This window comes from Hydra viridissima, unplaced genomic scaffold, assembly GCF_058129835.1.
Source record: "Hydra viridissima isolate aposymbiotic clone 2 unplaced genomic scaffold, HvirCarnegie_v1 scaffold_2, whole genome shotgun sequence".
Taxonomy (NCBI): Eukaryota; Metazoa; Cnidaria; class Hydrozoa; order Anthoathecata; family Hydridae; genus Hydra; species Hydra viridissima.
Window position 1 is genome coordinate 22614543 of NW_028324301.1, and position 13743 is coordinate 22628285.

The 13743-nt window shown below is 35.8% G+C and overlaps 1 protein-coding gene and 1 pseudogene across 1 annotated transcript; both read left to right on the forward strand.

The window, feature by feature from the left end:
* LOC149892485 (uncharacterized) overlaps positions 1–13743 on the forward strand; it is a 29815-nt pseudogene that overhangs the window by 8216 nt on the left and 7856 nt on the right.
* Positions 8819–9427, forward strand: LOC149892487 (uncharacterized). The gene has a single exon (XM_090080627.1). It carries the CDS (start codon positions 8819–8821, stop codon positions 9425–9427), a length of 609 nt encoding a protein of 202 aa, XP_089936753.1.

The following is a 13743-nucleotide window of genomic DNA, read 5'->3' on the forward strand; positions in this document are numbered from 1 at the left end:
TTACAACAACACAAAGCACTCTTCTATCAAAATGACACCAGTGGAAGCTAGCGATGAAAAGAATAAAGGTAGGGTATGGTGGAATATGTATGGAAAGGATCAAACATTACCAGCAAAACCGAAATTTTCCATGGGTGATCAAGTGCGAATCGTAAAAAAGAAGTCTCATTTTGAAAAGGGGTATACACCGAGATGGACTGAAGAGGTTTTTACCGTGTCAAATGTTCAGCATACGAATCCGCCCACGTATAAAATCGCTGACGCTAACGGTGAAGAAATTCAAGGCACCTTTTACGAGCAGGAGATGCAAAAGACGCATCAAGACATATTCAGAATTGAAAAAATCATTCGCAAAACCAAGAGCAAGTCGTTAGTCAAATGGTTGGGATATCCAGACTCGTTTAATTCATGGGTAGATAATAATGAATTGTTAAGTTTGCAAAAATGATCTAAAAATTTATTTTTAATATGTAAAATGCATGCTCCTCACAAGTTTTTTAGAAATGTTACCTCAGCAGAAGTCCACAGTTTGGATTTGCAATTAAAAATTTTGGAAGAGAGGGTTAGAGAGTTGGAGGAAAGAAGACCAAACAACATTATTGTGTCTACGAAAACGTTAGATCATCCACCTTATTTCAACGTTAACGAACAATATGAGATTTTTGCCCAGAAAGACATTAAATTTGCTGCTCTCTCACATACAATGATAGCTTTATCCATTGGGCTGAATTTGGAGAAAGGTGTTGCAGTGATAACATTAATGAATAAAATTACTGATCAATTGAATTATAGAAAAAACGAAGTTATTATTTCAGAGTCTGTAGATGATGTTATTATGGACGTGAATAGTAACAGCAAACAGGACGTGATTGTTAAAAAAGGAGAAAAACTTTGTAAGATTAGTTACATTGATTTAAAATAGTTTTTTTCGCTTAATAAAAATGGAAATATTGAATGAAAAACTTTATCCAGTTCTTCCATCAGCTCCTATAGATGAAGGAGGACATGTTTATAGGCTTCAGAAAATAAGCGAGATTCAGAAAGAGATAGAGAGTGAAAAAGCAAAGCGAGTTCATCTAAGCAAAAAGTACCATCGCGTGTTTAGAATCATTTCGAATGTGGACAATGTGATGCAAGGATTATGTATAGCACTAGGTGCGACTGGAATAGGGCTTTTGTCTACGATTATTGCCAGTCCAGTAGCGATTGCGTGTGAAGGTGTGGCTATTGGCATGGGGTTTTTATCGATTGTTGGAGGTCAAGTCAACAAAAAGATGGTATTAAAAGCGGAAAAGCATGAGAAGATCAAAGTGTTGGCTGAGTCGAAATTGAACACCATCAGCGAGCACATTTCCAAAGCGTTGATAGACGGAAAAATAAGCGATTCAGAGTTTCAATTGATTCTTGGTGAGCTTCAAAAATTTAAATCCTTGACGGTGGAAATACGAACCAAAACCAAAAAGGGAATAGATGAAGTTACTAAAGAAAACTTGATCCAAAAAGGTCGAGAAGACGCGATTCAAACGTTCAATAACCTTTTTAAGAAAGGATCAACGTAGTCGTAAAAACCAATTTATGTTTTTTTTCCACGTATTTTAAAAAGGATCAACGTAGTCGTAAAAACCAATTTATGTTTTTTTTCCACGTATTTTAAAAAGATGTTTTTCTTTAAAATACAAGACCTAAATAAAAGGGATGAAATTGTGAAACAAATTAATGACAGAAGAAAGAGAATTTATCAGAACAGCATCAACGACAACATTTCAGATGTTAATTTTCAAGCTGATTTGAGCAAGCTGTTCAAGCCGATCATAGAGAGCAATGAAAAGATGATCAAGAGCCTGTTAGTCGATCAAAAAAAGAAAAGGCCTTTCGAAGTGAACAAAGTTGGAGATAAAATGTATATTGGAAAAATGGAGGTTGAAATAGATGGAAATGATATCATTGTCGGTGGTGAAAGGTATGAAGGGACAAAAGGTCTTTGGGAGCTGATGACTGAATTAACAATACCAAAGAGCTATACCGATGAAGATTTGCAAAATTATGAAAAAATTTTAATGGATAGTGATGCTATAAGATCTGATTCGCAACCGCATAAACCGAAATCATCAAGAAGACCAAAGTATCAACAACTTATTGCTCCTATTTGGGAAAAAATGATGCGTATTGAAAAGGGTAAAAAAGGTAGTGGTGTCATTATTCTTCCAAGCGATCCTAATGCGTTGGTGGAAAAGCTTGAATTGAGTATAGCTGCTTGGCATGCTGGGAATACAGGATCAAGAAATGTGGCTGTTGCTATTTGCGATGAGCTGTTGAGACAAGGGGAGATTAATAAAGAGGAATATAAATCGTTAATGAGGACTATTGATAAAATTATTTAAAAAAAATAGATTTATTTAAAAAAATGCTCATTGTGAACAAAAGAAGATATGTGAAAAAGAACGTTGTTGGTGGAGGTGGTATTGTGGACATGATTAAAAATTTCATAAAAAGAGCAGCTGCGTCAAGTGTATCAAAAGCAACAGTGAATTTGCTTAAAAATGCTGCTACAAGTAAAATTGGACAAGAAGCGATTACAGCTGCAAAATCTGCTGGGACAGAGTTAGCCCTTTCAGCCATCTCCGCTGCTAAAGACGTGGCTATTGATAAAGGTAAAAAGACCATTGAAAAATTAAAGACTGGTTCATCTATTCAAATTAAGAAAATGTCTAAAAAGAACGCGATTCGAATCCAAGACCTGGTGAAAATGGGGCAGGGCATGAAAATAGTATGAAGATAGCATTTTGTTGCGATGACTTGCAATGAGAGACATTTAAATGAATTAAATAATTTTTTTTATTATATAAAAAATGATAAGTACTGAGCGATTAAGAGTTACTGAGAACCCAGAGTATGATATTGGTATTGAAAAAGTTGATTTTTTTGAGTACCTTCCAACCAATCTTGATTTAAATTCTTCAGGCACGATTACTTTTGAGATAGACTGTCAATCGATTCAAACAGTACCATCAGAGGCTTACATTCTTATTGAAGGAGTGTTGAAAAAGAGCGATGGAACCTTTTATGATGCTAAAGACAACATTGCACTGGTGAACAACGCTTTGATGTATTTGTTTAATGATGTGACTTATGACTTGTCGGGAGAGCAAGTGGAAAGAGTGATGTATCCAGGTCCAGCCACCACCATACTTGGATTGATGAAATATCCTTATGGATTTCAGTTTGCTGATGGATTAAAACAGATGTGGTATATGGATACGTCAAATCTTGTTGGAAATTCAGGATTCAATGTTAGACGAGACCACTTGTTTGCAGACACTACATCCGTTGGAGCTTTTTCGTTTAAAATTCCGTTGAAACACATTTTTGGATTTTGCGAAACCTATGACAAAGTTGTTTATGGGTTTAGGCATACCATCACCTTTACAAAGAAAGAATGTGATGATGCGATTTATAGAGCGGAGAGCGTTAGTGGAGGAATGATCAACCTTAAAAAATTCAGACTTTATATGCCTCGCGTTGAATTGGATATTTCGAAAAAGACTGATTTCATGAATTTAATAGCTCAAAAAATCCCCATTCAAGTGGCTTATAAATCAAACAAATGTGAAAGACAGCTTATTCCAGCCGGTCAAACAGAATTTACCTGGTCGCTTGGAAGAGTTACTGACAAAAGCATTCCAAGATTTATCTTGTTCGGACTTCAGACAAACAGAAATTCCAGTCAAACAGTTAATCCATCACTATTCGACCATTGTGATGTTAGCAATTTTTACGTGACTGTTAACGGAATAAAGTATCCAAATTACAATTACGACTTGAATTTTGGAGAAAAGAGAGTGGTCATGGCTTATTCAGATGCGTTCTCTTTTGATGAAAAATATTACGGCACAAATGAACTTGTTTGTCAATCTGGGTTAAGCTTGCTTGAATATATAAAATTATATCCGTTGTTCTTTGTGGATATCAGCAAGCAAAAAGAAAGAGTGGCGTCGGAAACAGCTGAATTAGTGGTAAACCTTAAATTTCGAACTTCAACTATTGCAAATACCGTTATTTTTGCAGTGGTGATCTCTGACAAACTGCTTAAATTTGTTTCAGACGGAACCAACATGACTGCTGTTTATTAAGTTTATTAAGATGTCTTTTCAGGAAAAATTGAATTGACTTAAAAAAAATCTTGGTATAATAAAATGAGATATACAACATCGTATTTGAAAAATTTGTTGAATGAAAACGGCGTTAGTAAAACAGCAGATGATTTAATAACGTTGATGATGCTTGCGGTTGAAAATAATTTGATTAGTAAAGATGAGATTTTAGAAAGAGCAAAAGAAAAAAAAGTAAAGCCTCCTCCAAAAGAAAAAAAACCTGTTGATCCAAAATGGGAATGGCTTAGTTTAGTTAAGAAAAAACCCATCACTGTGAGAATAACCAACATTGAAACGGGTGAGGTGACTGAATACAAGTCTCTTTACAAAGCGATGGCAGGGACTGGACGTGGATGGAGATATTTAGAGCGTCGAGATGGAAAGGTAGATGATGGAATCAAGATTGAATTTTTAAATTCTGAAAAGCTTGAAAAACGTAAAAAGCAGCAAAATTGATTTTTTAACTTTTAACATGTTAAAAAATTGACTTAAATAAAATTCTTGGCATAAATAAAAAGATGGAGAGGAAGTATGTGATTGAATTTGATACCATGGGTCGTGCGCATCTGTTTGATGAAGAAAAAGAAATTCATGCGGCTGGATGCGAATTTACTGCACATGACGAGTGGGGAAGAAAGTATACGATTAGATTTGATGAAATGGGTCAAGCACATGTATATGACTCAATAAGCGAAATTTTTGCCAATTATCTTGTTTCATAAGTTTTTAATTCTCCCGCGAAAAGAATTAAAAAACGGTAAAAACTTTTCGAAGAAGAAAATATGCTGAAAGTGTGCCAAGATTTAAAAAAGTTGAATTGACTTAAAGAAAATCTTAGTATAATAAAAATGAGTATCTATTCTTCAAAAAAATTAATTGCTAAAGAGCGAAAACTTGAATGCATCGAAAAAAATTTTCTTTCCCTTAATAAAATGGGTGATAAAACTGATGTTAAAAAGCAAAAAGCAAAAACTTTCGCCAAAGAGCGAAAAATTGAAAGTGACATAAAGAAAAATCTTTCCGTAATAAAAATGGAAAGTAAAACTGTTAAAGATCGAAAAGTATCAATGGCATCATTAAGAAGAGATGCTAAAGAAAGAGCTATAAAAGACTATACCAGAATGACTAGGGAAGAGCTTGTTGAGGCAATAAAAAACACAAGACCTATCATTGGGTATGGTCCTGCTCCTCGTAGACGAACGACTGAGGCAAGACCTTTGCCTGAAACACCTACCGTGGTGAGGTTTGTTCGGCCAGCTGTAAAAGTTTCTGTAAAACCGACAAAAGTTTCAATAAAGCCGACAAAAGTAAGGTTTGCTGTTGGTTCTGAAAGACCTGTGCCTGCCCCAAGACCAAGGTCTGACGACTTGATTTCATTCGAACCTTCTGCTCTCTTGCAAAATAGGATGATAAGAGATGAACCCTCTATTCTTAACACACCGGTTATCGATTCAACAAACGTTATTACACCTAGACCGGTTCCTGCTCCAAGACCTTTATTTTCAAGTCTGACGGCAGTTTCAAAAAGTGTGGCGTCCTATGTTAAAACTAAGTTTAATGATATTAAAGAATGGATAGAACCCTACGTTCCTGAAATAGTCAAGAAGAATGTAAACGAATCAGTGAAAAAAATCGATGAAAAGATAAAGTCTATCAAATCACTTGTATTAAAAACTGTGTATAAATCTCTCGCGCCAAAACCTTTTACAGTAAAGTTTAATATGACTAAGCATTCAGCAGAGCGCTCCACCAGACTGTTTTCATACGAGCCGTCTTCTCGATACCAAGACATTGTTCCTTTTTTAAACTTGGTAAGGGAGTCTGCTATTCAAACCATGGAAGGAGAAAGAAACACAAAGGTAAGAATTGTTTTAGTCTGTGAAATGACTCGCGTAAGCATCTTAACAGGTGAGGAAACTACTCAGACGGCTAACTTTTCATCTAATGCGCAAAGATTATTGGAGGGTGATGATGTGAGAGCGCTCATGACTGAAATGGAAGAAAAAATCTTGGAACGTAGCGCTAATTACAACAAGATGGGATCCAATTGCGTCTTGTCCAAGATTTTGAGGATGGATATAAGCTTTGTTGATTATGAACCTTTCAAGGGCTCTTCCTACATGGAGCTGTCTCTCAAGTTGAAAAACAAAAAAGCCATCATCAACATGAAAAACGATGACGATCAATGTTTCAAGTGGTGCGTCACCAGAGCTCTTAACATGAAAAATAGAGACAACGAAAGAATTGACAATGAGTTGATTGAACAATCGAAAAAGCTCAATTGGGAAGGAATGGAATTTCCTGTAAAGACCACTCAAATCAAAAAGTTTGAAGTGAATAATCCTGACATCAGTGTGAACGTCTTTCACTATGAAATGAATAAGCCTCAACCTATGCAAATATCCAAATTTCATGATCGAAAACACTGTGTTGATTTGATGTATATTTCAAACAAAGACAACAGCCATTACTGTCTCATTAACAATTTCAGTCGGTTTGCCGGCTCCTCAACAACAAAAGGAAAAAGAAAACTTCATTTTTGCAGAAATTGCATGCATGGTTATGACCAAGAAGAAAAGCTTCAAATTCACAAAGGATACTGTTATGAGAACGCTCCAATGAGAATTGATCTTCCTAAAGAAGGGTCAACCCTTGAGTTTAAAAACTACAACAACACCATGAGAGTTCCGTACTGTGTCTATGCCGACTTTGAAAGTTTCATCAAGCCTATCGATGACAACACTGAATATAATAATAAAGAATCGTACACCAAAAAATATCAAAAGCATGTTCCAAGCTCGTTCAGCTATTATATCATAGGACCTGATGGTTTAAAAATTAAATCTGTCGAGTACACAGCAAAAAGCGATAAGGATGACGTGGCTCAAAAATTTGTTACCAGGCTTGAAGCTGACTTTATAAAGATTTGCTGTGATAGTTATTCACTTAAACAACAATGGAAGAATAGAACAATAAAGACGGATGAGGATAAGAATAAGTTTGAAACTGCAACTCAATGCCACATTTGCAAAAAGGATCTTAACGGTGATAAAGTGTGGGATCACTGTCATTTGATCGGAAAGTACCGCGGTGCTGCTCATGATGCTTGCAATAAAAAATATCGAATTCCAAAATTTATTCCTGTTGTCTTTCATAATTTGTCTGCCTATGACAGCCATTTGTTCATCAAGAGGTTAGGCGGAAAAAACGGAAAACTCAATTGCATACCCAACAGCGAAGAAAAATACATCAGCTTCTCAAAAAGCATCAAAGTGAGAGATTCGATTGATAAGAAAGGTAATCCGAAAAAAGTGTATAGAGATTTAAGGTTCGTTGACAGCTATAGGTTCATGCAAAGCTCGTTAGCAGATTTGACTAGCAACCTTGTTAAAGATTTGTGTGAGGAGTGCTCTAAATTAGACCCTAAGACATGCAAAAAGGACTGCCTTGATAAGAAAGGTAAAAAATGCAAGTGCAAAGACAATTGTAAAGACTGCGCTCATAGAAGATTTAAAAAAGGAGACATCATGTGCAAACATCTCAATTCATTCTACAGCGGAGAACAAAGAAATTTGCTGCTAAGAAAAGGCGTTTACCCTTACGAATGGGTGGACTCGATTGAAAAGTTTTCCGAAACGCAATTGCCATCCAAAGAAGCTTTTTATTCTAGACTAGATGATAAACACATCAGCGATGAAGACTACGCGCATGCACAAAACGTTTGGAAAGTATTTGGATGTGAAACCTTTAAAGATTACCACGAGCTATACAACGAGTCTGACGTGTTGAATCTTGCCGATGTCTTTGAAAATTTTAGAGACACTTGCATGGAATATTACGGTCTCGACCCTCTTTGGTATTACACCTCTCCTGGTTTGGCTTGGGACGCTATGTTAAAGGAAACTAAAATTGAGCTGGACTTGATCACCGATATTGACATGCTCAACATGATCCAAAAAGGAATACGCGGTGGAATCTGCATGATCTCGAATCGACTTGGAAATGCCAACAACAAATACATGCCAGACTATGATCCTTCACAACCATCGAAATTCATCCAGTATTTAGACGCCAACAATCTTTATGGATGGGCCATGAGCAAACCTCTCCCTGTTAGAGGATTCAGATGGATGAATGATCTTCAAAATTGGCGTAGCATGCCATGCATACTTGAAGTTGACTTGAGCTATCCTGAAAGTCTTCACGATTTACACAACGACTAGCCTTTGGCTCCTGAAAGATTAACCATTGGAAAAGTACCCAAGCTCGTTCCAAATTTAAACAATAAAGAAAAATACGTAGTCCACCATGAAAGCCTAAAACTCTATGAACGATTGGGTTTAGTCATCACTAAAATTCATCGAGGAATCACCTTTGAAGAAGAACCTTTCATGAAACCATACATCGATGGCAACACCACTAAAAGAACAAAAGCTAAAAACGAGTTTGAAAAAGAATTCTTTAAACTCATGAACAACTCCGTCTTTGGAAAAACCATGGAAAACATTCTAAAGCACGTTGATATTAAACTGGTTACCACAAGAAAAGAAGTTTTAAAATTATCCAAAAATCCTCGTTATGATCGGTACAACATTTTTGATGAAAACCTCACTGCCATTCACATGAAGAAAACACAAGTCACTTACGACAAACCTGTTTACTTGGGAATGAGCATCCTCGACATCAGTAAAACTCTCATGTTTGAGTTCCATTACGACTACATCAAACCTAAATACGGTGATAAAGCCAAGTTGCTCATGACCGATACCGACTCGCTCATTTATGAAATCGAAACGGAAGATTTTTACGAAGACACTGCTGATGATGTTGAACCCAAATTTGACACGAGCGACTTTCCAAAAGACCATCCTGCTATTCAAAACGTTGGATTCAAAGTAGGCTTAAATAAAAAGATTATCGGCAAGTTCAAGGATGAGACCGGTGGCAAGCAAATCACGCAATTTGTCGGGCTTCGACCTAAGCTCTACTCTTATTACATCCCTGAAGAAAAAGAAGATGAAGATAAAGAGCAGAAAAAATGCAAAGGGGTCAAAAAGAACGTTGTCAAAAATAAGATTACTCATCAAGACTACTATGACTGCTTGCAGGGTAAACAAGAAAAGCTTGCAACCATGAACGTTTTCAGATCTCATCTTCACGACGTTTACACTGAAGAAATTAACAAAGTCGCACTCAGCGCTAACGACGACAAAAGAATTATCTTAGATGACGGAATTCACACCCTTGCCATCGGTCACTACAAAACAAGGAATTAACATCTTGAAGAACTGGTATACAAATAACATGATTATTTTTATACTTCTTCTTGATTTTTAAAGACGACTGTATTGGTTTTGTCATGATATGAAGTGTTCGCCATTTTTTTATGCATCCTTAAGTATGGGAATGGGTCAATGCGCCAGAACCCGCTTTTCCTTATATATCGAGTCATTTCACAGACTAAAACAATTCTTACCTTTGTGTTTCTTTCTCCTTCCATGGTTTGAATAGCAGACTCCCTTACCAAGTTTAAAAAAGGAACAATGTCTTGGTATCGAGAAGACGGCTCGTATGAAAACAGTCTGGTGGAGCGCTCTGCTGAATGCTTAGTCATATTAAACTTTACTGTAAAAGGTTTTGGCGCGAGAGATTTATACACAGTTTTTAATACAAGTGATTTGATAGACTTTATCTTTTCATCGATTTTTTTCACTGATTCGTTTACATTCTTCTTGACTATTTCAGGAACGTAGGGTTCTATCCATTCTTTAATATCATTAAACTTAGTTTTAACATAGGACGCCACACTTTTTGAAACTGCCGTCAGACTTGAAAATAAAGGTCTTGGAGCAGGAACCGGTCTAGGTGTAATAACGTTTGTTGAATCGATAACCGGTGTGTTAAGAATAGAGGGTTCATCTCTTATCATCCTATTTTGCAAGAGAGCAGAAGGTTCGAATGAAATCAAGTCGTCAGACCTTGGTCTTGGGGCAGGCACAGGTCTTTCAGAACCAACAGCAAACCTTACTTTTGTCGGCTTTATTGAAACTTTTGTCGGTTTTACAGAAACTTTTACAGCTGGCCGAACAAACCTCACCACGGTAGGTGTTTCAGGCAAAGGTCTTGCCTCAGTCGTTCGTCTACGAGGAGCAGGACCATACCCAATGATAGGTCTTGTGTTTTTTATTGCCTCAACAAGCTCTTCCCTAGTCATTCTGGTATAGTCTTTTATAGCTCTTTCTTTAGCATCTCTTCTTAATGATGCCATTGATACTTTTCGATCTTTAACAGTTTTACTTTCCATTTTTATTACGGAAAGATTTTTCTTTATGTCACTTTCAATTTTTCGCTCTTTGGCGAAAGTTTTTGCTTTTTGCTTTTTAACATCAGTTTTATCACCCATTTTATTAAGGGAAAGAAAATTTTTTTCGATGCATTCAAGTTTTCGCTCTTTAGCAATTAATTTTTTTGAAGAATAGATACTCATTTTTATTATACTAAGATTTTCTTTAAGTCAATTCAACTTTTTTAAATCTTGGCACACTTTCAGCATATTTTCTTCTTCGAAAAGTTTTTACCGTTTTTTAATTCTTTTCGCGGGAGAATTAAAAACTTATGAAACAAGATAATTGGCAAAAATTTCGCTTATTGAGTCATATACATGTGCTTGACCCATTTCATCAAATCTAATCGTATACTTTCTTCCCCACTCGTCATGTGCAGTAAATTCGCATCCAGCCGCATGAATTTCTTTTTCTTCATCAAACAGATGCGCACGACCCATGGTATCAAATTCAATCACATACTTCCTCTCCATCTTTTTATTTATGCCAAGAATTTTATTTAAGTCAATTTTTTAACATGTTAAAAGTTAAAAAATCAATTTTGCTGCTTTTTACGTTTTTCAAGCTTTTCAGAATTTAAAAATTCAATCTTGATTCCATCATCTACCTTTCCATCTCGACGCTCTAAATATCTCCATCCACGTCCAGTCCCTGCCATCGCTTTGTAAAGAGACTTGTATTCAGTCACCTCACCCGTTTCAATGTTGGTTATTCTCACAGTGATGGGTTTTTTCTTAACTAAACTAAGCCATTCCCATTTTGGATCAACAGGTTTTTTTTCTTTTGGAGGAGGCTTTACTTTTTTTTCTTTTGCTCTTTCTAAAATCTCATCTTTACTAATCAAATTATTTTCAACCGCAAGCATCATCAACGTTATTAAATCATCTGCTGTTTTACTAACGCCGTTTTCATTCAACAAATTTTTCAAATACGATGTTGTATATCTCATTTTATTATACCAAGATTTTTTTTAAGTCAATTCAATTTTTCCTGAAAAGACATCTTAATAAACTTAATAAACAGCAGTCATGTTGGTTCCGTCTGAAACAAATTTAAGCAGTTTGTCAGAGATCACCACTGCAAAAATAACGGTATTTGCAATAGTTGAAGTTCGAAATTTAAGGTTTACCACTAATTCAGCTGTTTCCGACGCCACTCTTTCTTTTTGCTTGCTGATATCCACAAAGAACAACGGATATAATTTTATATATTCAAGCAAGCTTAACCCAGATTGACAAACAAGTTCATTTGTGCCGTAATATTTTTCATCAAAAGAGAACGCATCTGAATAAGCCATGACCACTCTCTTTTCTCCAAAATTCAAGTCGTAATTGTAATTTGGATACTTTATTCCGTTAACAGTCACGTAAAAATTGCTAACATCACAATGGTCGAATAGTGATGGATTAACTGTTTGACTGGAATTTCTGTTTGTCTGAAGTCCGAACAAGATAAATCTTGGAATGCTTTTGTCAGTAACTCTTCCAAGCGACCAGGTAAATTCTGTTTGACCGGCTGGAATAAGCTGTCTTTCACATTTGTTTGATTTATAAGCCACTTGAATGGGGATTTTTTGAGCTATTAAATTCATGAAATCAGTCTTTTTCGAAATATCCAATTCAACGCGAGGCATATAAAGTCTGAATTTTTTAAGGTTGATCATTCCTCCACTAACGCTCTCCGCTCTATAAATCGCATCATCACATTCTTTCTTTGTAAAGGTGATGGTATGCCTAAACCCATAAACAACTTTGTCATAGGTTTCGCAAAATCCAAAAATGTGTTTCAACGGAATTTTAAACGAAAAAGCTCCAACGGATGTAGTGTCTGCAAACAAGTGGTCTCGTCTAACATTGAATCCTGAATTTCCAACAAGATTTGACGTATCCATATACCACATCTGTTTTAATCCATCAGCAAACTGAAATCCATAAGGATATTTCATCAATCCAAGTATGGTGGTGGCTGGACCTGGATACATCACTCTTTCCACTTGCTCTCCCGACAAGTCATAAGTCACATCATTAAACAAATACATCAAAGCGTTGTTCACCAGTGCAATGTTGTCTTTAGCATCATAAAAGGTTCCATCGCTCTTTTTCAACACTCCTTCAATAAGAATGTAAGCCTCTGATGGTACTGTTTGAATCGATTGACAGTCTATCTCAAAAGTAATCGTGCCTGAAGAATTTAAATCAAGATTGGTTGGAAGGTACTCAAAAAAATCAACTTTTTCAATACCAATATCATACTCTGGGTTCTCAGTAACTCTTAATCGCTCAGTACTTATCATTTTTTATATAATAAAAAAAATTATTTAATTCATTTAAATGTCTCTCATTGCAAGTCATCGCAACAAAATGCTATCTTCATACTATTTTCATGCCCTGCCCCATTTTCACCAGGTCTTGGATTCGAATCGCGTTCTTTTTAGACATTTTCTTAATTTGAATAGATGAACCAGTCTTTAATTTTTCAATGGTCTTTTTACCTTTATCAATAGCCACGTCTTTAGCAGCGGAGATGGCTGAAAGGGCTAACTCTGTCCCAGCAGATTTTGCAGCTGTAATCGCTTCTTGTCCAATTTTACTTGTAGCAGCATTTTTAAGCAAATTCACTGTTGCTTTTGATACACTTGACGCAGCTGCTCTTTTTATGAAATTTTTAATCATGTCCACAATACCACCTCCACCAACAACGTTCTTTTTCACATATCTTCTTTTGTTCACAATGAGCATTTTTTTAAATAAATCTATTTTTTTTAAATAATTTTATCAATAGTCCTCATTAACGATTTATATTCCTCTTTATTAATCTCCCCTTGTCTCAACAGCTCATCGCAAATAGCAACAGCCACATTTCTTGATCCTGTATTCCCAGCATGCCAAGCAGCTATACTCAATTCAAGCTTTTCCACCAACGCATTAGGATCGCTTGGAAGAATAATGACACCACTACCTTTTTTACCCTTTTCAATACGCATCATTTTTTCCCAAATAGGAGCAATAAGTTGTTGATACTTTGGTCTTCTTGATGATTTCGGTTTATGCGGTTGCGAATCAGATCTTATAGCATCACTATCCATTAAAATTTTTTCATAATTTTGCAAATCTTCATCGGTATAGCTCTTTGGTATTGTTAATTCAGTCATCAGCTCCCAAAGACCTTTTGTCCCTTCATACCTTTCACCACCGACAATGATATCATTTCCATCTATTTCAACCTCCATTTTTCCAATATACATTTTA

What these genes read in the sequence shown, in the direction of transcription:
- LOC149892487 (XM_090080627.1), top strand. Translation starts at nt 8,819, where the DNA reads ATGAGCATCCTCGACATCAGTAAAACTCTCATGTTTGAGTTCCATTAC.